Genomic DNA, 24,334 nt, shown 5'->3' on the forward strand with positions numbered 1-24,334 from the left:
CCGCCGGGGGGGGACGCGCCGCCCCCGCCCCCGCCGCCTTTATAGGCACGGCCCGGCCCCGCCCCGCCCCGCCCCGGGACGGGGACACCCCGCCGGGGCCGCCCCGGGCACGCAAACACCCCCGCCCAGGGTCACAGCAGCACCCCGGACACCCGCGGGGAGCGCGGCCACCCCCCGGGACACAAAAACCCCTCCCCGGGCGCCCACCGGGACACAAACCGTGCCCGCCCCCGAGGACACATTCCCCCCTCCCCGGGAACGCAAACAACCCCCCCAGAGCCCCGGGCACGGGGACAGAAACACTTCCCCCCGTGAGCCCCCAGCCCCCGGCACAAACGCCCCCCGTGCAGCACCGGGGGACACAAACGCCCCCCTGGACACGCAAACAGCCCCCCCCGACATCCCAATTCCTCCTGGAGACACAAAGACCCCCCCGGGCACCCACTGGGGAAACAGCCTCCCTAAGGGGACACCCCAAACGCCCCCCGGGGCCACCCACACCCCACCCCGGGCACCCACCCGGGACCTCACCCCCCTGGATTCCCTCTGGGGATGCCGCACCCCCCTCGGGTACCCCCTGGATGCACCGGGGCACCCTCTGTGCTGCTCCGGGGACCGGGACCCCCCCTGCACCCTGCTGTGGTGTGGGGGAGGCTGGGGACACTCCTCGGAAGGGTCCCTGCACCCCCATACCTGGCACCCCCTGTACTGCACCCCTTTGCCACCCCCCTGTGCTGCACTCAGGTACAGGGACACCCCCCTGTCACCCCCCTGTGCTGCACCCATGGACAGGGACACCCCCCTGTCACCCCCCTGTGCTGCACCCATGGACAGGGACACCCCCAGTCCCCCCCAAATTTGACCCACTGAGGGTGCAGGGGTGGGGAAGGGCAATCCCCGCATCCCTCAGACCCCCTGCACTATTTTAGGGGACAATTCCCCCCCCAGGCACCCCAATTCCCCCCTCCCCCTTCAGACACACTTGGGCACAGGGATGGGGACAGGGACGCTTCTTGGGGACCCCCCTGCACCGGGACAAGGACACTTCACCTCCGCATTCAGGACCTGGTGGCAGGGCAGTGGGGGTCCCTGAGCCCCCCACCCCACTCAGGTCACGAGTGGGGCAGAGCTCAGCCCGGCCTGCACCGGGGGGGTGTGGGCAGGGCAGGGGGTCACGTCCGTCTGTCCCCGCGGGCCAGCCGTGGCTGTGGGGAGCAGGGCCGGGAGCAGGACCCCCTCCCGGCGCGGGGAGCCCGTGGGAGCCCCTCCCCACGCGTGTGTGCCGCTGTCCCCCCCGCCGGTGACGCCGGGGCTCGGCGCGGACGCGCTCGCTGCGCGCAGCGGCTGCGCCGGGGCCGGCGGCTGCGGCACCGCGGTGACTTCACCGCCCGCCCCGCGCATTGGCTGCGCCCGCCGCCGCCGCGGCACCCCGGAGCCCCTCACAGCCCGGACCGCCGTGGGACAGCCACGGCACCCCGGAGCCCCGTGTGACAGCCACGGCACCCCGGAGCCCCGTGTGACAGCCACCGGCACCCCCCCCGTGTGACAGCCACCGGCACCCCGGACCCACCCGTGTGACAGCCACGGCACCCCGGACCCCCCCATCACAGCCCCGGACCGCCGTGGGACAGCCACGGCACCCCGGACCCACCCGTGTGACAGCCACGGCACCCCGGAGCCCCCGTCACAGCCACGACCGCCGTGGGACAGCCACGGCACCCCGGACCCCCCCGTGTGACAGCCACCGGCACCCCCGGACCCCCCCTCACACCCCCGGACCGCCGTGGGACAGCCACGGCACCCCGGAGCCCCCCGTGTGACAACCACGGCACCCCCGTATCCCCCATCACACCCCCGGACCCCTCGTGTGACTGCCACAGCACCCCCGGACCACCCGTCACAGCCACGACACCCCCCTGTGACAACCACCGGTGCTCCCGTACCCCCCCTCACAGCCACCGGCCCCCCCCAGACCCTCCCGTCGTCACCATCGCCACCCCCGGAACCCCCCCATTATTGCCACGGCACCTCCGGACCCCCCTCACTGCTACCAACACCCCCGGACCCCCCTTGCCCATCTGCACCCCCGATGTGCCTCGCCCCAAATCCCGGTGCCAGCCCGGCGTGGGGTCAGCAAGGTGGGGTCCTGGCACCCCTCCCAAAACTTGCCGAAATTCCTGCTCTTCCAGGCTCTAATGGCTCCTCCTGCGTCCCGCAGCGGCCTGCCCGGCCTTTCATTGTTGGTGCTGCTCTGCTGGACTGGGGGGCTGCGTGGTGGTGCTGCCACTGTTGGGGTCCGCAGGGGACAGGGGGGGTCCCTTCCCCTCCTGGGGCTCCTGAGGAGCCTCGCATTCCCAAATGTGCCCGCCACCACGTAGGTCACGTAGGTCACATAGGTCATGGAGCAGGAGTGGCAGGGCAGCAGAGCTGGGGCCCACAGCCCTGGGGCCACCGGCCTGGCATGGGGGGACACCCAGGGCTGGGCTGGGGCTCGCCCGGCCCCGGGGGTCCCTGTCATGGTGTGGGAAGCCGGGGCAGTGGCAGCGTGTTCACCGTGTGTGCCACGTGTGCTGTGTGCTGGCTGTGTGTCGTGTCCCCTGCGTGTCCCCTGCGTGTGCCCTGCGTGTGTCCTGCGTGCTCCTCACCTGTCACCGTGCCCTCTGTGCACACCAGCGTGTGCTCAGTGTCCACCCCTGCTCCCCATGTGGCCCTGGCGTGACCTTGGCGTGTTTGCCCCCTGTGCTGGTCACACACTCAGCGCACACCCAAGGGGAGATTTCCAGCTGGGTGTGGCTGGAACGGGGACACCACTGAGTACGGGGACACCGGGACAGGCTCCTCTCCCCCAAGGCTTCCCTTCCCCGTGCTGGTCCCTGTGGAACTGGCTGCCAGGGAATGTGCACAAAACCACACACGTGTGTGCAAGGCCAGAGCACGGGCCCAGGGGGTGTTTGCACAAACACACACACACGTACATGTGTTGTTTTGTGCCCGCACACGTGTTCATCCCATCACCCGTGTTTCCCCCACAGGACCCGGGCTCTCCCTCTCCCCCTCTCCAGCTGGGCACAAGGTCCAGCCAAAATCCCCCCCTGGGCCCAGCCTGGCCCCCAGGTCCCTGCACTGGTGGCTCCTGCTGTGGGGACACCCATGTCCATGGACAGTGAAAAGAGCCAGAGCTGGCAGCTCACAGAGCACAACTGAGGGCTTCCTAATGTTTTTTCAGAGAAACACGAATTTCAATACATTTGAGCCCCCTCTCTGCTCCTGATCACATCCAGCGTCCCAGGGGTGCAAACATGGGGCTGGCAGCAGCGAATTCCCCATGTGCCAGCTGCCCCCAGGATCCACTGATGCTGAGCTCCCTGCTGCGTCCCCAAGGTGTCACCTGTCCCCACACCTCTGAGTTCCAGCAGGACCCACAATCTCGTGGGGTCTCCAGGAGCTGGTGGAGCCCCACACTCCAAGACTGGCCGAGGGAAAACAGGAAAGTGAGCGGGGCTGTGCCGGAAGGCGGCTATTGTTGGCCAGGGAGCAGAGGGAGCGTCAGGGGCCGGAGGCATCGTGGCCACCCTGTCACCCCTCTGTGCCCTGAGCCACCCGTGGCTGCCCACAGCCCCTGGATGTGCCTCAGTGTGGGCAGGCAGCTGCTCGGGGCTGTCCAGGGTTTCCCCTCCCACCCCACTGCTCTGTTTTGGAAGGGAAAATAAATAAACTTCTTTTTTTTTCCATGTGTTACTTCCCCAGCCCAAGGAGGGCCCAGCTTCCCGCCCCTGGAAGCAGGAGGATTTGGAACCCTGGCTCTGTGTCAAATGAAAAAGTCCTGCAAAAACCCTGGAATTTCCTGCTGGGCAGAAACCCGGAGGTTTGACACTGCTGGTGCTGGGGTGGGACAGGAGGGATGGGAGGGACAGGGAACAGGAGGGACACAGGGGACACCCCCCACCCCATGCCCAGGGCACACACGGGCTTGCTGCCCAGCTGGTTCCTGTGCCGGTGGATCCTCGGTTTCCTCCTCACCTTGAAGCCACTGGGAGAGTTTTGGCAGCTCCTGCCAGGCCTCCAGTGCACCCCGAGTCCCCACCCTGCCACCAGGGCTCCCCCAGGGACACAGCCCTGGTCCCTCAGTCCCCATCTGCTGCAGGACAGGGCTGGGGTGAACCCTGCCTGGCTTTCCCAGCTCCTGCTTTACCCCCACATTTCAGGGCTGCCCCCTTGCCCAGGAGAGTTGCCCAGGGTGTCCCAGGGACAGCAGGGGACAGGCAGAGCGAGAGGGGTCACATGGAGGGGGGTGGCGGTGTCGTTCCTCAGTTTCCCCAGCTGGAAGAGGTGCCATAAGGGGAGAGAGTAGCTGGAACCCAACATGGAAGCTGCAGGGAAGCGTGTCCTGAGGGAGGGTACAAACACACCTTGGGGTGGTTTCACCCCCAAAAAGTCCTTCAAGGGAGGTGTCAGTTCAGTGGGGAGCATCCTCCATCCCCCATTGTCCAGTCCTGGCCCTGACACCCCACACCAGCCAAAACCCAGGGGACAAGGACATGGACATGGTCATGGACAAGGATTGGGATGGGGCTTGGCCCAGGGATCTACTGGAAAGATGGAGCAAGTTCCTCCAGGAGGGAAACCTCTGCAACCCCCCAAAAAAGGGGCAGGAGCTTGGGAGCTCTGTTTTTGGGGTGTCTGGGAGAAGGGAAGGGACAGGGCTCCATGCTGTGCCATAGTGGGAGTCCTGTCTTAGCAGACAGCAGCAAATGAGAGAAGCATTTTCAGGAGGACTTTAAACACCCCAGGCTCTTTTTACCCTCCTCTATCCTCCAAATTCCCTAGGAAGGGGGAAATCTGCAGCAGCAGCCCTGACCCCCTGCAGCTGGGTCATTCTGGGGAAGCCCAGGGACGTGGCAGGAAGAGGTGCAGGCTGGCATGTTGCATATTTTCTTAGAAGGAGCAAAAAAACTCCCAAAGCATCAAAAAATTCCCCTTGCTCCCTTGGAAAGGGCACTGAAACCACAGCAGGGCCTGTACACCCCGTGCTGGAGGACGTCAGTCCCGGCAGCCGCTGGGGTTAGCAGGGATTTGTTCACCAGGAGCAAAAATGATCCTGGGGCCCCTTCTCCTGGTGAGGCAGCGGGTGAGGAGGGACCTGCTGTCCCCGTGGGGCCGGAGCAGCAGGTGGCCTCGGTGTCGGTGTCACCCGCGGGGATGGCACATGTCCTCCCTGCTCCAGCATTTTCCCAGAAACATTCCAGGTCCTGCCCATGTTCCTGGAGCTGCTGGCTCCTGGCCTGGCCTGTGCCATACAAGGGAGAGGGAGCACGTGCCATGCTGGTGACTGCTCCCTTGGCCCAGGAATGGCTGTCACCTCCTCCATGGAGCCCAAAACTGGAGCAGAGCAAACCCAGAGCCCTGCCCGGGAGGAGGCGGGCACGGATCAGGGCTGGAGGCTGCCAGGGACCCTGGGGAATCTGGCTCCAGAGGCATCAGCTGTCCAGGGAGCACAGAACAAACAAAAAGCACATTTCAGAGCTTGGAAAGCGTCTGCTGCCTGTGCAGGGATGAGGGACGGTGAGGGATGGAGGCACTCCCAGGGTCTGGGGGGCTGAGTGTGACAGCAGAGCTGTGCAGGGACATGTCTCATGCCACCTTCCTGCTCCCAACTCAAAAGGTGCATGGAATGAGGCAGCACCTCCTGGGGATGGGAACACAGTCCGTGGGCGCAGGGCCCCTTGGAGGGGTGCCCCTGCTGTCTCTGGGACAGTGCCCAGGGCTGGAGGGGCAGGGCAGGGCAGTGTAAGGACATCCTTCTGTCACAGCACAGTCCCAGCACCGCTCTGAGCAGGAGCTGCTGCCCAGGGAGGTGGTGGCAGGTGGGGACATCCCTGTCCTCACCCAGCGGGACGTGGCTCTGGCACAGACCCCACGGACACGCAGCCACAGGTGTCATAGGAGACCCCCAGCCCCTGCTCCCCCTTGGCTGCTTTCCAAGGGTCTGTGCAAAGGCTGCCCCCACTTTGAGCAAACCCTGATGGGACTTGTGACAGATGGTGCTCAACCCTTCCACCAACCCAGCAATGGTCTGGTCTGGGATCCAGAGGAGGAAAAGGCCAGAGCCAAAAAGTCCAGGAAACCCATGAAGGAGCAGAGTGCCCCAGGGAGCATCAATGCTTGTGAGCTCAGAACCGATTGTGGGATTAACACATGGAGAGCAGGTGTCTTTTCCAAGAATGATCAATGAACAATGAAAGTTGTAGGTACAAGGAGCCCCCTGCACTTTTCCCTGTGAGCCAAACCTGCTTCATGCCATCATCCTGCCAGCAAGGCACCAGCGGGCACCTTGAGCTCTCCCTGCCTGGCAGTGAGACTGGGCCGTGGTGTCCTGGAGCAGGGACATCTCCTGACCTGTGCCTCAAGGAACAGAGACCTTTCCACCAACAACAGATCTTTGGATGAGTGCAGTTTGAGTTCCCCCTAATCTGCAGCTGTGATCTGCTCTGGAGTGGGACACGTCTCAGGGTTTGGGATGGGACTGAGAGACCCTTACTTGGAACAGCTCCTCAGTGAGTTCCTGACAACAGCCTGAATTAACATCAATGAAATCCATGTATTTAATTCCTTCATATGTGAACCACTGTCCAATCTGAGAAGACTGAACCTGGGCTGTACCTAAGGTCCATGAGGAGTTTAGGAAGAAGCAGGGTCTTGTCTGAACCTTATACTCAACAGAAGGGTCTCTTACCCTTTTAAATATTCAGTCTCAGTGTAAATCACTCCAGCTCAATTCCAGCTTGATTTTCCTTAGTCTTTTACATCCATGTAGGAAGTACCAGAGCGAACCTCATTATTGTACTCTGTTAAATCCCACTTTCATAGATTCATATTAAAATAACTTCCGCTAACAGCATTGACAGTGACTCTTTGAGTGACCCTAAATCACTCATCTCTGACAAACTGATGTTGTTGGCAGAATCCTAAATCCAGATTCATGGCAGAACTGAGGCTCTAAAGCTCCTGAGCTCCTCAGGGTTCAGGGGATGGAGAAGCCCAGCAGGGGAGGATCAGGACGAGCCACAGCTTCCTGGGAACAGCAGGAGACCCTGCTCTGAAGCACAGGAAAGGAGCATTTCTCTCGGAACATACGGCAGCCACAGCCCCCTCTGTGCCAGCCCGCGCCCGCTCCAGCTCCGGGGCAGATGCCATCTGTGCTTTTTGGGAAGGGATCAGCCCCGCAGGAGGGAGGCTGCTGGAGCCCTGGGCACGGTACCTGCTCAGCCCAGGCCCTGCAGAGCAGATCTGCAAAGCTCTTCTCTGGATGCTCAGCACAGCCTTTGTGATGCTTCTGCACCCAACCAGTGCCAGGGGGATGAGCAGTGAAACCACCGAGAGGTGCTGATCTAGGCTAACACCTCACCAGGCTGGGCTCAGCTTGGGGGGCTCAGCCTGGGGGGCTCAGCTTGTGGTGCTCAGCACTGGGGCTGCAGTTTGGGGTGCTCAGCCTGGAGGGCTCAGCACTGGGAACTCAGCCCTGGGGGCTCAGCCCCAGGGGCTCACAGCTGCCTGCTCCCTGCAGCGCTCACAGCTGCAGCTCAGGAGCAAGTAAACACGAGATGAAAGCCTGGGGAGATGAAAGTGGGGCTGGGGCTGCCGGGGCAGAGGCAGAGAAGGCTGAGCTGTGGCTCCACAGACCTGTCTGGGCAACATCCTGCACTGCCGGGCGTGGGGCCGGGCTCAGCACCTCCAGCCCTGCCACATCTCCTACAAAGGTGCTTTTCTTCTTCCTCCCTTGGCTGAGCTGGTCTCTCATGGGAGGGTCTTTCCCCCAAAAAGAAAGGGGGGCTGAGGAAGGCAGGTCCCTGCAGCCCCGGGGGTCACAACTGGTTGGGGTGGCACACCGTGCCCGGACTCAGCACCCACAGCACTCCAGGTGGGTGTGAAAAGGGAAGCTGAGGAACAGTGGCAGGAGCTGCCCTGGCTCCGAGGGCTGAGCCAGCACCACTCGCCACCCACCTGCAGCCCCACCACAGCTCAGCACGTGTCCTGGTTTCACTGGGACAGAGCCAGTTCTCTCCCCAGTAGCCGGTACAGGGCTGTGTTTGGGATCTGGGATGAGAATAATGCTGATAACACACCAGTGTTTTGGTGGTGCTGAGCAGTGCTTACCCTAAGCCAAGGACTTTGTGTGCTCCGTGCTCTGCCAGCAAGGAGGGGCACAACAACTGGGGGAAGCAGGGCTGGGGCAGCTGACCCAGGCTGGCCAAAGAGATATTCCACACCAAGGAACAGCATGTTCTCCAGCTGAGCTGCACCCACACAACACTGGGAGAGGGGCTGGAGGGTGGTCCCAGCACTTCCACCAGGCAGGGGAACAGGCAAGAGCCAGTGCTGCAGGCAGGGAACAGGAGCAGCTACAGCTGGGGAGCCTCTCACTTCCCTCCTGGACAGGAAAACAATGTGCATCCCCCAAATGCAGTTTTTCCCAATTTAGTCCACCAGTCTCAATGACTGCACCCCTGGCTCCTTCCCATGGTAGAGGAGCCTCTTGGCAAGTTGGTGAGCTGGAATTCCCCTCTCCCCACTTCCACCCGAGTTTCAGAGCTCGGAGAACAGCTCAACCCTTGGGTACAGAGACACTGCAGACACAAGTCAGGACAACCCCAGGCTGCTGGTCAGGCCCCATGGCCTTGGGACCCAGCGCAGGGCTCGGAGCAGCCTGGACCTGGCACATGGAGAGCGGGAGGAACCCAACCAAGCCCCAGGAGCTGTGCCAGGAGCACACACCCACGAGCTCCCAGCTCCCCAGCACAATCCCCAGGGAGCCCAAACACCCCGTGTTTGTTTTGCTGATGGGAAGGTTCTGACGAACGTGCAGTCACGAGACGCTCGGCAGCGGCGTGTGCTGTGTAAATACAACATAATTTATTGGTTCCATTTCAGAGCACGAGTGGTATTTGTACGAGTGTCCTAACGGCAGATGAGAAATGAGGGAGTCACGTATGTACAGAGATTCCAGGGCACGGGAATGCTTTGTAAGGAAGAAATGGTTAGTGGTGCAGTTTGGTCACTTACTGGTCCCAGATCCTAGGTAGACTCACCACCTACCAGGGGGCACTGCCAAGCTCTCCTCGTGCAAGCAGCGGGCGAGGCTGGGGGGCTCTGGCTGCACAGCAGAGATTTTGGTCCCAGATGTGCACAGCTGGGCAGGGTGGTGATGCTGGGGAACGGGGAGAAGGCTCTATACCCCAGCAGGAAGCGGGATGGTCCCGGCAGGGTCAGCGTACCACGAGGGACAGGGAGGGAGGGGACAGAGGAGAATTCCTGGTGCCTGTCCCAGCACTTTCCCTCTGGTAGCTCCCATGAGGAGCTGCCAGTGTGGATCTGTGTCCCCATGGGGACAGCGCAGAGCCACAGCCGGGCTGTGTGTGCAGAGGGCAGATTTCCACTCCAACAGCACTGGCCCCAGCTGTGGCAGCCACGGATGAAGCCCAGTCCCAGCTCAGAGGGAGAGCACGAGAGCCAGGCCTTGGGGACAGGTGGGCACAGAGCAGCTCTGCCCCAAACCCGGACTCACAGCCAGTGGAAGAGGTGCTGGGAGATCCACACCTGGGGATCCATGTACACCAGTCCTGTACCCTGCCTTCAGGAAATGTGCATCCCGAGGGAGGCACCGCTTCCGTGGCAGCACCAGCCCCACGACACAGCTCTGTGTGAAGAGTCTGGCTCAGCTCACTCAGGGCACACAGAGGAGGCAGCTCAGGCAGCTCTTCCCCACTCCGAGAGCCAACATTCCCATCAAGTGGCCCACAAAATATTTTCTTTCTTTTTTTTATAGAAATTACTATAAAAAATTAGTTAATCTAGAGCATCTTTAAAAAAATATCCCTGCAGTATCACAGTTTTACATTGAAACTCATTAAAAATATATAATTTCTTAAACGAAACATCTCTGTTCTCCCCTTGAATCACGTCTCCAATGTGGGATTGGGGCTCGGAGTCCTCGGAAGAGGTGCCGAGGTGGGAGCAGGAAGGTCTGAGCTCAGTGGCACATCCGGGAGGTCATTTCCTTCTGTCAAAGGGACAGAGAAGACAAGGGACTGTGAAGGAGGATCCAGGCCCCCAGGGGAGGGTGTAGATAAAAACCCCTGTGTTTAGCTGTCAATACCAGTGACCCTGCTGCCCACAGCTCCAGTTTGGGCATGGCTGTGTTCTCCCCACCATTTCTATTCCCAGCACATCCCAGTCACATCCTGACTCCCAGGTTTCTGACACTTGCACTGCAAGGCCAACTGGTCCTGAATTTGGGCAACCAGCTTTAGAAGAGAATCATGAAATACTTAAGGGTTGGAAAAACTCCCAAAATCATCAACTATTACCCCACCACTGCTGTGTCACCACTAAACCATGTCCCCAAGTGTCACAGCCACGTGTTTTTTGAGCACTCTAAGAATGGTGACTCCAACACTGCCCTGGGCAGACCTTTCCAATGCTTGCCCCACCCCTTTAGTGAAGAAATTTTCCCTTGACTCCAATCTAAACCTCCACTGGCACAGCTGGAGACTGCTCCCTTCTGTCCTGTCACTTGTTACCTGGGACAAGACTGAGCCCCTCCTGTCAGGAGCTGTGCAGAGCCACAAGGTCCCCCCTGAGCCTCCTTTCCTCCAGGCTGAGCCTCCCCAGCTCCCTCAGCTGCTCCTGGGGCTCCAGACCCTTTCCCAGCTCTGTTCCCATCTCTGGACATGCTCCATCCAACCCCTCAATGTCTTCGTTGGAGTGAGGGGCCAAAACTGACCCCAGGATTGGAAGTGGGGCCTCCTGAGAAGGTTTCCAGAGCCCTCAGTGACTCCCCACAGACCCTGAGAGCCCCACCAGGCACTCACCAGGGGCTCCAGCTCCTTGGTGTCTATGAGATTGAACTCTTTCACAAAATAGTAAAAGTGCTTGTAGCAGGTGTTCACGTGGGCCTCCGAGCCCATCTGGGTGATCCTGTCGAAGTGGTGGATGTAGACGTGGACAAACACCCGGAAGAGCCTGGAGAGAATCTTCTTCACCACTGGGAGGAAGTTCTTGGGAAAGGGAGTACCTTGGGAGGGGAAGAGTGGCCATGAAAAACCTTTGGTCAAGTTAAAACTAGTTGCTTGTGGCTAAAATAAATTTGCACAATGGACAGATTGAGTCAAAAGTTCTGTCCCTGGTCATTTCCAGCTCCCCTCTCCGTTTTCCTTTCCTTTGGATCATATTTTTCAAAGCAAAGATTTTTTTAAGTGACAGAGTGATGCACTGCTGTGAAAGCAGAGCCCACATTCCCAGCAGTTGTTTCAGTCAAACAAGAGTTTTCTTCTACTCCTGTTTGATTTATATATAAAAACAGTGCAAAACACCAGATACAACCAAGCAATTTCTCAAAGGAAAGGGCTGGTGCTGTTAACTCCCTACAGTTATCCCTTGTTTTGGTACATCTTTAGCTCTCTGGTTAAAAATTAAAGCTGTTAAGGTCCTCTTTGAAGGCTCCAGGACTGTCTGGCTGTGCTCCTGCAGCAGAGCAGTCTGGCCATGCAGTCACCTCCATGGGTTATCAGGGTGTAAAGTTCACACTCTTTCTGGAGGAACAAGGATGAGTTAAACCCTTTCCTTGCTCTGCCAGAGCTGCAGCATTTCAGTCAGCATTGAAGGACCTGATAAAAGCTGAGCTGAAGACAGTAACAAATAAAAAACCCCAAACCACAACCCTCGTGCTGTCGGAAGCTCGTCCTGCAGCCCAGAACAGAACCAACACTCCCAGCGAGGTCCCCAGAGAGCTGCAGCAGAGCCTGTGCAGCGTGAGAAGGACGGCTGGGGAGGGTTTGGGGCTGCAGCTGTCTCAAAACTGGCTGTTTATGGCCCTTCTCCCCTCTCTGCCCACTCAACACCAGGTTTAAGCAGCATTTTGGCACAGTGGAGGATCCCTGTGGATGCTCAAGTGGCAGATGTGCCCCAAATAGGGACCAACTGCATCCCATCAGAGCTCCAAAGGGATGAACACCGGAGCAGGAAGGAGGGAGGGAGCTCTGCTGCACCTCATCTCCTCCACCCCAGGAGATGGAAGCTCTGCATAGGCTCAGTTGTATTTACCTGATAACTTAAGAGACTAAATGATTCCATCTTCATCACAAAATAAAACCCAACAATCCAAGCTGCATTTGGATATGGAGATTGAGATGTCTTAGGCCAGACTCCTGTTTCCATGGTCCATGGCAGTGGATGAAACATGGCCTGTGCCTCAGGAGGGGCAGAGGCAGCCAGTGTGGCCTCTAATAACAGAGGGGGTGATTATGGCAGGTGACACCATCACCAGGTGACACAGAGCTGTGCCTCAGACCTGGGCTGGCCATCAGCTCCCACAGAACCATCCTGCATCCAGCATGAGCCACTCCAGAGCCACCTCAGAGACCAACTGCTCTAAGGGCAGCCTACTGTTTCACTGCCTCGAGGTATCCATGACTCCCAGTGGGATCTGGTACAGCTCTGGGCATTCCAGCACTGCAGAAGAGCTGGGAAGAGCTCACTGCCCTGCTACAGGAGTCAGCTGTGCTGCAGCATCTCCTGGAACAGCAACAGGGGCTTCACGAGAAGGCTCCGCACCCCCTCCCTCCCCGCAGCCCCAGCTGGGACCCAAACTCACCGACGTTGGTGGGGAAGATGTCCTCGTTGTTGATCTGCACCTCGATCCAGTCCATGAGCAGGTTCATGTACTGGGGCGCGGACAGGGCCGTGGGTTTGCGGTACTTGTGCTCGTCCTGCCACCGGTACTCGTACTTGGGGCCCCCCGACATGACGGGGCAGGACTGCTCCGTGCAATAGTCACTGATGGTGCCGTAGATGAGGTTGATGCGGTTGAAGAAGTCCACGACGTGCACGGCCACCCAGTCGTTCTGCTCCTCGCCCGGCGGCAGCTGCACGGCCACCTTCAAGTCCAGGCCGGCGTTGAGCGAGGCCTGGGCCTTCTTGTGCAGCTCGAACCGCTGAGTGCCCGGCTCGAACTTGCGCTTGGGCCGGAAGGTTTTGTCTTTATTGAACACTTGCTTCAAAGCGTGGGACATTTTCCTTCTCTTGCGTGTCTCCCGGGCCCGCAGCGGTGACAGCCGGAGGCGCGGCCGCTTCCCGGGGCAGCGCTGGGGCGACTCTGATCTTCACACAAACCTCCCTCTGCTCATCTGGTCCTGATCTGCAACACAGCACAGAAGGGCAGCGATTAGGAGCAGCTTTCTCAACAGGAAACCTCCTCTCAATCCCATAGGAAGAGATCTGGGATGCCATCTGGGCTCTCGCCCCACATGTGAGAAGGGGGGAGCCCACGGCAGCTTTCCTTCCTCCCCCTTCCCTTCCCCGGCTGGAGCAGATGGGAGGGGAGGCTGGAGGGGTGACCTGGGCTGAACAGAGTCACCTCCTGACCTGATCCACGTGGGAATGAGGGAACAGGCCCCACAGCTATGGGAGAGGGCTGCCACTCACCCCGACAGTGCCACACCATGAGACCCCAAACCTGCAGAAATGCCACCACCTGCTTGGGTCACATGCACTGACAATGGGTAAAACCAGCTGGGTTTCACCCAGATCCCATTTTCACCTCCTCATCCCCTCTCTGGGAACAAGGCCAGGCCAGGTCATGCCAGCCCACAAGACAGCTCAGAGCTGCTGCCAGACAGCCCCCACCAAACCAGCCACTGAAAGTGAGAGACAGGAACCAAGAGGTGGAGGGCAGTGAGAAGTCACAGCTCAGGCACCCGGAAAGCAAATACCCTGAAATAACACCAGCCCTGAGAGCAGCCACAGCCTCTTCTGCAGGTGCACACAGACCATAAACATATTTCCCATTTCAGTTTAGCCATGTTTACAAGTTGAAAACTGGAAGATGAGGGGAAGCTCATCTTCCTCTTCCAGATTGTAGAAAAGAATCAGCTCCAAGTGTGAGACACAAGTTGAGATCTGAAGGGATGCTGACAAGAAACACAGCTCTGTTTATCTGTAGCTAATTATACTTCCTTTGTTCCCACATCCAGCCCCTCACAGAATTTATGCCAGGCTGCTCTTTGATGAAAGCTTAAGGCAGAAAGCTTTGTGTACCAAAAATATTATTCTACATGTGTTGGTCAGAGAAATGAATAAAGTAATAGAAATTAAGCTGATGCTTTAAATAGCATAAATAAGTTTCCATAATTCTATAAACAAGCAAGCAAAAAAAAAAAAATTCTTTCTCCAAGTAGAATCTACTTAGGTTTACATGAGGCCTCAGTGTTGCTCCAATAGGTAAATAGTGTCCTCAAATGCTGGCAAGCACATCCCAAACTCAAGGTCATGACTACCACGGCTGCAGTCGAGCCCGTCTCTAACAGATGCTGCAGTGCTAATCAGCAGTTCTTCTCTGAAGAAAGATTAAAAAGCTTTAAAGCCAAGGCCTCTTGTTTCCTTATTTAATTACAGTGAGGAAGAAACCCCAAACCACTCCAGTTTACCTCACTAAGAACAGGCTCAACATTTCCTGCGGTAATGGGCTCAGTAACCTCTTTCATGCAGGAGCTGAGAGATCCAAACCCCAATAATGGGCTATAATGTGTTGGGAGAAACCCTAAAAGCATTTTAATGTGGTTCAGTGGGACCCACCATGGGCTGAGAGGTGTATCTAGAGCAGATATGTCATCATGGAATGGTTTAGGTTGGAAGGAACCTTAAAGACCATGCAGCTGCAACTCCCTGACACAGGCAGGGACACCTTCCACTAGATGAGGTTGCTCCAAGCCCCATCCAACCTGGCCTTCCTGCTGCCAAAACAGCTGCTGTGACCCCGTGAGCCACCTCAGGAGAGGCAAACCCAGCACAAACCCTTGGCAGATGGGTCCTTTGGAGCGTGATCCCGCCCCAGACGTGGCAGAGGAAGAAGTGAGGGGTGTGGAGAGACAGCTGAGCAGTGCTGGTTAGCAGGAGCTGTGTCACAGCCTGGCCACATCCTGTGACAGAGCCGGAAGCTCCAGGGACTGCGCCCACCCTGGAACTGAGGCACGGGCCCCATGGAACCAGCAATGTGAGCAGCAGGTGCTGAGGCTGCTGCTACTTCCAGCAGCAAGTCCAGGGAAGCACTTGTGATGAGTTTCCTGCACTGGAGATGGAGGAAAACACATCCTCTCACACAAGAAACCACAAAGCAGCAGGAGCACCACCCTCCATGGGGCTCATTGGAGCACCCTCAGCAGTGTGACTCCATCCCTGCTTCTTGTCTAGAGGATCTGCACTGCAGGGCCTGGCATGGATGTGGATGGAGTAAAACCCAAGGGTAAAACCAAAAATATAGGTATTCTCAGTTCAGTCAGAGAGAAAGGAGAGTTTCTAACCAGGCTCTTGCCTGGTTAGATACTCTCTCTCTGACTGAACTGAGAATACCCACACAAACATGCCCTGGCTTTGGCACCACACATCAAGAAACAAACACCAACCATTTTTCTTATCTGACCAGGATGGAGAGACTCTTCATAGAATCTCAGAATATCCTGAGCTGGAAGAGACCCCCAGGGATCATCAGCCCAGCCCCTGTCCCTGCCCAGACCCCCCAACAGCCCCACCCTGAGCAGCCCTGAGAGCGCTGTCCAAACGCTCCTGCAGCTCTGGCAGCCTCGGGGCCGGGACCATTCCCTGGGGAGCCTGGGCAGTGCCAGCACCCTCGGGGGGAAGAACCTTTCCCTGAGCTCCATGCCAAGGCCTGGCACAGCTCCAGCCCTCGCTGGGCTCCAGGAGCTGTCCCAGAGCAGAGCTCAGCCCCTGCCCCTCTGCCTCCCCTCGGGAGGAGCTGCAGCCCCGAGGAGCCTCCCCTCATCTCCTGTGCTCCAGCTGAACGAGCCAAGTGCCCTCAGCCGCTCCTCAGACCTTCCCCAGCTCCGTGTCCCTCCTTGGGACACTCTCCAACAGCTTTGGCTCCTTCTGACCTTGTGGTGCCCAAAGTGCCCCCAGCACTGGAGCTGAGGCTGCCCCAGGGCAGAGCAGAGTGGGACAATCCCTCCCTGGCCTGCTGCCCCCAGGACAGGGCGGCCCTTTGGGCTGCCAGGACTCAGCGGTGCCTCAGATCCAACTTGCCACTGACCAGGACCCCCAGGTCCCTTCCCACGGTGCTGCTCTCCAGCCTCTCATTCCCAGCCTGTCCCTGCATCCCGGGCTGCCCCATCCCTGGCAGGATCTGACTCTTACCCTTGCACATGGCTGGGGATTTCCTTGCCCTCACATTTGTCAGGGTCTCTGTGCAGAGCAGTTCACTTGGTGTAGGAGGCAGTACTTGTCCTACAAACAAATTCCTGATCCTATGAAGACATCATCCCTGAGAACAGGGGAGCTCAACACAGAGCAATTGTCTCTCAGACGATTCAGCATCTGTGTGAAGCATTAGCAAAATGAGTAGCTGAGACATCAAGCAGATGCAGCCTATTTAATTATGGTCTCTGACTGCAATGAGCTAAAAGAAACATTTAGCTCTAGGAAAAAAATAAAAATAAAGAGGCACAGAGACCAAAGCATCCCTGACATTGCTCGGAGATGATATCATCTGTACAACACCTACTTCCACAGGCAGGAGTCACAGCTGACACCGCCCCCACACACAAGGGAAAGGAAAGGTTAGAAACAATTGGGAAATGGGACATGCAAAGCACCTGGATGGTATCTGAAGCTTTAAAGGTGAGGGGAAAAACCACTCCCCCCACTAAACAAACCTCAGTACGTTTTATTGCCGCCTCCTTTCAGGCAGCCAGGATCACAGCAGACGTCAGCGGTGCTCCGAGAGGACCTTGGCCAGCGCTCGGGATCACAGGGCCCGTGACCCCCGTGGGCTGTCCAGGGCACACACACCTCCAGCTTATCCCAGGGACACGGGAGGAGCAGCTCCCTGCTATGCTGGACTTGTCTGCTCAGGGGTCTCAAGGCCTAGCCCTCCCTTCCCCTCCCATCCCGAAAGTTCCTTTTCTCTGACTCTCTGCTTCTGCAGCTCCACTCCTGTGCTGGTTTTGCTGCCAGGAATGTTGGCATGGTCCTGCCATTCCTCTTCCCTTGCCAGGAATGGTGGATCATGAGGAGCTGCCTTGCTCTAACACCAGGCTCTGGGCAGAAGAAGGCTGCTTTCCAACTCTTGGTCACTTGTAAAAGCAGTTCAGAGTCTGGTAAAGGGAAGAGTCACCTCCTCCAAAACACCAGGAAACTGCCTCCCCTTGCACCCTGCTGAGGCATTGCGAGGTTCTCCAGGAGCCAGCAGAGTTCCCGACAGATCCTGCCCTCCCTACAGAGGCAGAATGGCCCAAAAAAGGACTCCAGGAGTCCCATGACTGCACCATCAGTGCCAGCCCCAGCAGCACTCCATGCACCCCTCTGCTGCCAACACTGCACAGGGGTTTAACAACAGCCAGGGAAAACCAGCAAGGCAGCAGTCAGCAAGCTCCTACCTGTTCCTGGCCTCAGCAGGTCACTCCTGCAGAGGGCTCAGCCCTGCTCTGCACCCTCTGTCAGCACTGGCAGGCACTGAGGCCAAGCTTCCTTTTTCAAAAGAGGGGAAAAAACCTCCCCGCTCGTTTCTGTTGTTTCATGGGCGGCCCCAACCCTGCGGCTCCGCAGCTGGGGAGGGGTCAGACACGAGGTCACCTCCCTCCTCCGTGACCCCAGCGCCTCGCCGGCCACATCCTGCTGCCTCTGGTAGAACAGCCCTTCAGCACAGCCCAGGGAGCAATGCAGCTCTTCAAATCAGGGATTTGGCCAGGAAAATCCTATCTGGGAAGCCAGGCTGCTGTCCTCGAATCCCACCGAGTCCAGCTGCTTGTAACCCTTGGGTTGGGGAGCCTGTGACAGCCACCGTGTCCCCAGAGCTCCCAGAAGAGGGAAGACTCGATCCTGCTCCCCCCAAGCCATTCCCAGGGCCCTTAATGCCAGACCAGAGTTCACAACACAGGACACAAACACCCCTGACTGATAAAGCAGTCCTGATAAAGGTATTCTAGACGAGCATTTCAAGTAAAAACCTGAATTTACAGAGAGAGGAAGAGAAGAAAAGCAGCTTCAAACAGGCAACTTGCACAAAACAGCCAAGACGGACAAACACGCACATTTTTTCCACGATTCCACCCCCCTCCTTTCACAAATCCCTTCCCATGGCCACTCTGCGCTAGCTCAGTGTCTTGAGACAGGATGATCCTGGTTTTCTCTGATCAAAGAAGAGATTTTACTACAGAGAGCGAGGAGCAGAACAATCCTGGCAGCCGCACTACACTAATGGCAGCCAGTTTCTGCGCCTCCAGAGCCAGTCTGGCAACAAATGAGGGCTTGCCTTCCTGGGACAAGACTTCCAGCTGCTCTTTCGAATGGATTTGTGATATGAGGAGCGAAGGTCTGCCCCGTGCTTACCTCGGGCAGGGCAGGGCGAGGAGGGTGGCTGGAAGGCACCCTGGCCATTCATAATCCCGGCCAGCCGGCACTTCCACGTCAGCCGCTTCCTGTCTGGCACTGCCTCCAGCCTCCCGGCCCAGGGAGCTGCCAATGTTTTCCCAAAAGCTAATCCTTCCCTCTGCAAGCTCTGTTTTTCCTCCCGCAGGATCACTCCATGTTGCAGCAGGAGAGCAGAGCCACGGCCGTTCCCTTCGGCATTGCCTTCCCTGTCCGCCCCCCGCGCTCAGCCCCGGCAGCCGAAGCTGCTCAGAAGTTTCTGGAGAAGGAGCAGCTCGACCCGGCCCAGCTGCACCTCCAACCCCACTTCATTCTGCTGCTCTGCAGGACAACATCCACATTTTTCTTTTAGAAAGTGCTTTAGCAGCAGCCTTCGCAACTAAATCTGAACAGGGGCACGCTGGAAATGCTGAATTCCCAAGGTTTGGGCAAACAAAGAGCCTTTTGTCTTTCACCAGAGGCAGCTTTAAGAAGGTCCTGCCTGTTGCCAGCCACCCCCAGGCTCTGCAATTCCAATCTGCTGCACAGTTTGGAAATTCCCGAGAGTAAGAAACAGTAGAATTCTCCTGGGACTTCCCACGTCTCCAGGCCCTTCCTGGAAAGAGGGTGGCTTAGGGGAAGAGGTTGCTTTAGGAGCAGGACAAGGTTATATGCATGAGAAAAGAAAAAAGCATAATAAAAGACCAAAAATAGTTATCCTGGGCTTAAAGCATGTCCTTCACCCCTGCAAAGCCAAGCATTCCAGGCAATCCTAAAGTTGAGTTAGTTTATGGAATAAAGGGAAAAGCCCTGTTAACTTAAGCAGTACCTGGGATAGCAGAGGACTCACCAGAGGTGAGGGGAGCTCTGGCAGAGCCCATCAAGAGCTGCAGGTGGGAATGCTGCTGCTTGGAGCAGAGAGCCCAGGTCAGCCAGCAGTGAGACAGCAGCACCCATCCCGGGCAGATGGATGAACATGGAGTTTATTGCTTGGCTTAAGCTCAGGATTGACATTCAGACCACAGGCAGTGACAGGAGGGACGTTATGGGTGACACTGCTCACACTGCACAGGGATGCTGAGGGAGCACAGCGAGCGCTGGGGAGGCTGGAAAACCCAGTCTGGCAAGCAAGAAACCCAAATTTCCAGCGTGGTTCATCCCCCTGGCCTTCCTCCCCACAGCCACAGAGGGAGAAAAGCCACATGAGAAAGTAAGTTCTGTAAAAGGTCCCCTCCTGCTTCCCTCCCCAGAGGGAAAGGTCAGGCAGCAGATGCTGCAATCTCCCACTGTTCCTGTGGAGCAGCAGTGACTGCAGGGAGCCCCACGGGGCCCCGGGTGTTACTGACTCGGGCCAGCCCTGCTGCCTCTTACGTGACATCTGCACCCATTGCAATGTCAGAGCCTGCTGCTGGAAGGTCTCCACAGATCCAGCCGGGATGGGGCTGCGTGTGGAGGCAGAGCTAATCCTGCAGGGCTGTGCTAAGCTGCCAAGCTGGGTCACGACTCCACACACAGGTTCACTGCACACACTAGTATTTCCAGGGAAGAGCACGGCCAGTGATGGCATAGTAGGAGCAGCTCCCACTTTTCCAGGCCCCAGAGCAGCCTGGTCCTTTGGGAAGGCCTCTTGTGTTCCCACTGCAGGGCTGGAAGGGCAGGGTGGTGTTTATTAAGTCCCAGCTGAGCTGCTCGTCTCTCCCTGCTTGTGCAGGCTCTGTACTGTCCTCACTGGGCAGGGATATTTCTGGGCCCACAGCAGTTCCATTTCCCTCTAACATTGGGATTTGCCCCTACCCAAGTCAAAGCTAACATCAGTTTGGAGCATGAAATTTGCATTAGGATAAAATGACTATGGCACCATTCTAACAGTGGGCTGGGATCCCAGGAAGTGTGGGATCACACCCCAGGGCTGAGCCGGAGCACGAGCTGGCCACACAACCAGCCTTTCCCAGAGCATGGATAATCCCAGGGACAAACATCCCTTTTCCCTATGTTAATGTCACACTCTGGGATGAATGGCAGAATTGTTTCTTGCTGACAGCAGAGGCCCACGAGGCCTCTCCTGCCCTGGCAGGAGATATGTGAATAACTCAATCCCTTAGCACAGCTCCAGGCAGAGAACGAGCCCATGGATGTGGAGCTGGAGACCACCTCAACACCAACCACATCACACAGCCAGAGGAAAGACAGAAGGAAGCAAAGGCAGCCAGACAACAGCCTCAAGAGAGGCCTGCAGAATATACAGGGCCTTTCAGTGCAGCTCCTGCTGCAGCCTCAGCCTGGGTGGCTCCAGCTCACCTCCTGTCCCCCGAGTTCCCTGGAATCAGCACAGGGTCACACATGGGAGCATCCGGCAGCATCACCACGGTGGCCTCGTCTCACTCACACTGACCCAACACCAGCACCAGCCCTTTGGGACCTCAGCCAGGTTTTCTGGAGGAAGTCAAAGCTGTCAGAGTGTGATGGATTGTTTTGCTCTGGCTTTGCCCACTTGCAAAAGTTGCTGTTTTGCTGGTTTTTTTTTCTAGCCTTTGCTGCCTCCATCCCTTCCTCTGCCCTTCCTTCTGCTTCATGTATCCACAGCAAAAACCCACCCATTTAAACCAGGAGCAGAGCAGCACCTCTACCACACCACCAGCTCCAGAGCGAAGCAGGCAGGAGACCAAACCAGGTCTCAGGATAACTCTGCCTCCCAGGGGCATCTGGAAAAAGGTGGATAAAGGTGCAGCCTAGGGTGCACTCTTTATTGACAGCATTAGCTGGGTATTACATATTCCTAAAGATAAGCTGATAAACCTCCAGTAAAGCTGGCTCTACATCCACTTACAGCAGCTTTTATGGGTCAAGAACCAAAAAATACTTCCCTGTCTTACTAGAAATTAAGACTCAGAAATTGAAAGCAATTCCCTTCCCAGACCTGTGGGCAAGATTGGAAAGGTTTTGTAATCTCTGTGCTCTGACCCCAGATACTTTCACTACTCACATGGGACACTTTCATTAGAGTGGCCACGGAGATCCCTGGCCTTCACAGAGAAGCAAGAGTGATCAAGCACAGCACAGATCTGGACAGCCCAACCTTGAAAATGGGACTAAATCACCCCATTCCAGTGTCGGGGGTACTTTTCACCCCTTCAGCAGAAGGGCCATGTTAGATGTGGATGAGGAAGCAGCTGGCAAACAGCTCCAGAGGCAGCTGAAGTGAAGCAGGACAGCTTTGCTCAGGATGCTGAGTCTGCTCCAAGCACACGGGAGCCCATTTCCATGTCTGATGATGGCACAGGTGACAGAGCATCAGAGCATCCCGGGAGCTGCAAGGTGAGCCAGGCACAGGGAACCAGCTCCCTGCTCAGCACCTCGCTATAAACCAACAGCTCCAGGGTTTACCACCACTGGCAAGAATTCCCAATGCTGCTCTCCCTCTTTCTGGGGATCTTGAAGAGTCACAAGCTCACCCCAGATTCACCTCACAGAAGTGACTAAGACAGAAAGTGAATCTGAAACATGGGATACACAGTCCAGGGAACAGCAATGGACAAACAGGGAGCTGGAAGCGAGCCTGAAGTTGGGAAAGGAAGCAGAAGACAAGGACAAAGCCCTGGGGACTGTGATAAACAGGTGGCTGGGGAAGTTTCACATCTCCCAGCAAAATCCCTCCCTGCCCTGCAACTTGGCAGAAGATTTCCAGACCGGAAAGGGGCTTTTAACAAAGGGATGAAAATCCAGAGTGGCTGTGGCCACTCTGCAGCTCCAAGCTCTAAGAGGAGTGAATCCTACCTTTCACTAGCACTGACAGAAAAGCTTTTCCCCAAACATCGATGATGGACACTGACAACTCCAGATCCTCTGTCCTTTCCCTCCAGAGGACTTCCTGCCCTTTCCTTTTGCCTGTCCTTCTCACACAGGTTTCTCTGAAGGAGCTGAGCTCTCTACGCACAGATCAGAGCAGAGGCAGCTCTGTAAGATCAGAATTCCTGAGCCTGCAGCAAGAGACAGAAGCAGAGCAAGAATTTGCTTTCAAGTTCTCCTGACACATTCTCCCCCATGACAGCTGAGCTGTGGCTCACCATGACCTGAAAAAAAAGTGGAAAATTCCTCATTCCCCGACCAGTTTAAAGACTAAAAGGTTGGAACTTCAGAGCTACACCTTTACCTACAGCAGCTGGGCTGGAGAGTGTCGAGAAGGTGGGATAAAATAGGGAAGTTGAAAGCTGTAACTTCACAGTTGTGCCAGCAACTCTCTGCGACATTCTCTTTTCCTCATTATGGATTTTTCGGTTGCTCACGAATCCTGCGGCAGGTCGGACCCCTCTGAAGGGGCTCAGCAGCTCTGCTCGGGGATGTCCCATCCGAGGGGTTTCTGCCCCAGCACAGGCGGATCCGTGCCCCGGGCCCGGGCGGCTCCGGGCCCTGCTGAGGGGCTCGGGCCGGGCCGCGGGGCCCAGGCGCACACAATTACCGCCAGAGCGGGGAGGCGGCGCCGCGCCTCAACAGGTCCCGGCCCGGCCCCGACGGGGAACGCGGCCCCGGGGCTGCGGGGACACGTGGGCAGGGCCGGGCACACGCGGCCCCCGCCAGGCCCCTTCCCCGGCGGCCCCTCCGAGCCCGTCCCGCGGGGCCGTCCTCCCTCACAGCCTCTCCATGCCCTCACACCGCCCCCAGCCCCTCACAGCCCCGCTCCCCGCACCTGCCGGGCCGCGGTCCCTCGCCGGCGGACGCGCACAGCTCCCGGGCCGCAGCACTCGCTCACCGCGGGCCGCAGCACGCCCCGCGCGCCCGCGCGCTCCCGCCGCTCCCGCGCGCCGCTCGCGGCCGGCGCTACTTCCCCTTAAAGGGGCCGCCCCCGCCTGCGCCGGCCCCGCCCACGGGAGGGACGGCCCGGGGAGGGGAAATGCACAGCGGATGGTGGGGGGGGGGGGGGGACAGTTCGTATTTTATGGAATTTTTAACATTTTAGTCTGGTTTATTTTATTCTATGTTCTTTTGTTATATTCCAATGTTTTATTCTACTAATCTGAATTCCTTTTATTTTATTTTCTTTTATTCTCTTTCATTTTCTATTTTATCATATTTTCTATTTTATCTTTATTTTCTCTTTTATCTTTATTTTATTTTCTATTTAATCTTCTTTTAATTTTCTCTTTTATTATCTCTTTTATTTTTATTCTATTTTAATTTTCTATTCATTTTTGTTTTCAATTTTATTTTTGTTTTCTTCTGTTTTTATTATTTATTTTCTTTAATTCTATTATTAATACATAATTCTTTGTATTTATTTTTGTAATTGTATTTATTTTTTTCTTTTATTCCATTCCAGTCATCTCCCTCTCTTCCCTTTTGTTTTCTTCTATTCTGCTTTATTTTCTTTTTGAAAATGTATTTCCTCGATTTATTCTGTTCTGTTTGTTTTCCTTTATTCCCATTTATTCACTGTGTTTTTGGGAGGAGGGATAGGGCAGGAATGCTCATAGGGCTCTGAGCAGGGCATTGGTCCAACGGGGGCAGCTGCAGGGACCTGCCCAGACCTCAACTTTAAGGTCATAGAAAGGAGAAGTGGCCAGAACCAGCCAGCCCCTGTTCAAAGGCAACTTCTCACAATGTCAGGATGGGGAAAGTCAAACCCCGGTGGGAAATCCCGGGGAAGCCCAAAATCAAAAGGTGCTAAAAGCTGGAGAGAGCCTGTGGGACCTGCCGGGCCTCGCCCCACCAGGGCTTTTCCAGCACTCCTGGCTGGAGCCTGCAGTTCTCCATCCCAGGTGCCCCACAACCTTTGCAGAGCCCAGTTCAGTCCCTCAGGTGTTCACAGCCCGCAGCCCACACCCCAATTCACAGCATCACGGGGTTGGAAGAGACCTCCAAGATCATCGAGTCCAACCCAGCCCCAACACCCCAACTCAACCCTGGCACCCAGCGCCACATCCAGGCT

The 24,334-nt window shown here is 57.1% G+C and overlaps 1 protein-coding gene across 2 annotated transcripts; it reads right to left on the bottom strand.

Annotated features, from left to right (window-relative positions):
• Positions 1 to 9,802: 9,802 nt before the first annotated feature.
• MOB3A (MOB kinase activator 3A) lies at positions 9,803 to 23,201 on the bottom strand. 2 transcript variants are annotated; one of them, XM_021528253.2, is made up of 4 exons: positions 23,096 to 23,201; positions 12,650 to 13,192; positions 10,869 to 11,071; positions 9,803 to 10,057 (listed from the first exon to the last, which is right to left on the bottom strand). In XM_021528253.2, the coding sequence occupies exons 2-4, from the start codon at positions 13,065 to 13,067 to the stop codon at positions 10,028 to 10,030; spliced, it is 651 nt and encodes a 216-aa protein (XP_021383928.1). In that variant the 5' UTR covers positions 13,068 to 13,192; positions 23,096 to 23,201; the 3' UTR covers positions 9,803 to 10,027. The 2 variants fall into 2 exon arrangements, with proteins under 2 accessions (XP_021383928.1, XP_077644906.1); XM_077788780.1 differs by lacking the exon at positions 23,096 to 23,201 and adding an exon at positions 18,394 to 18,450.
• Positions 23,202 to 24,334: the final 1,133 nt, after the last annotated feature.

The sequence above is a fragment of the Lonchura striata genome, chromosome 28 (genome assembly GCF_046129695.1).
Source record: "Lonchura striata isolate bLonStr1 chromosome 28, bLonStr1.mat, whole genome shotgun sequence".
In the NCBI taxonomy this organism is placed as follows: domain Eukaryota; kingdom Metazoa; phylum Chordata; class Aves; order Passeriformes; family Estrildidae; genus Lonchura; species Lonchura striata.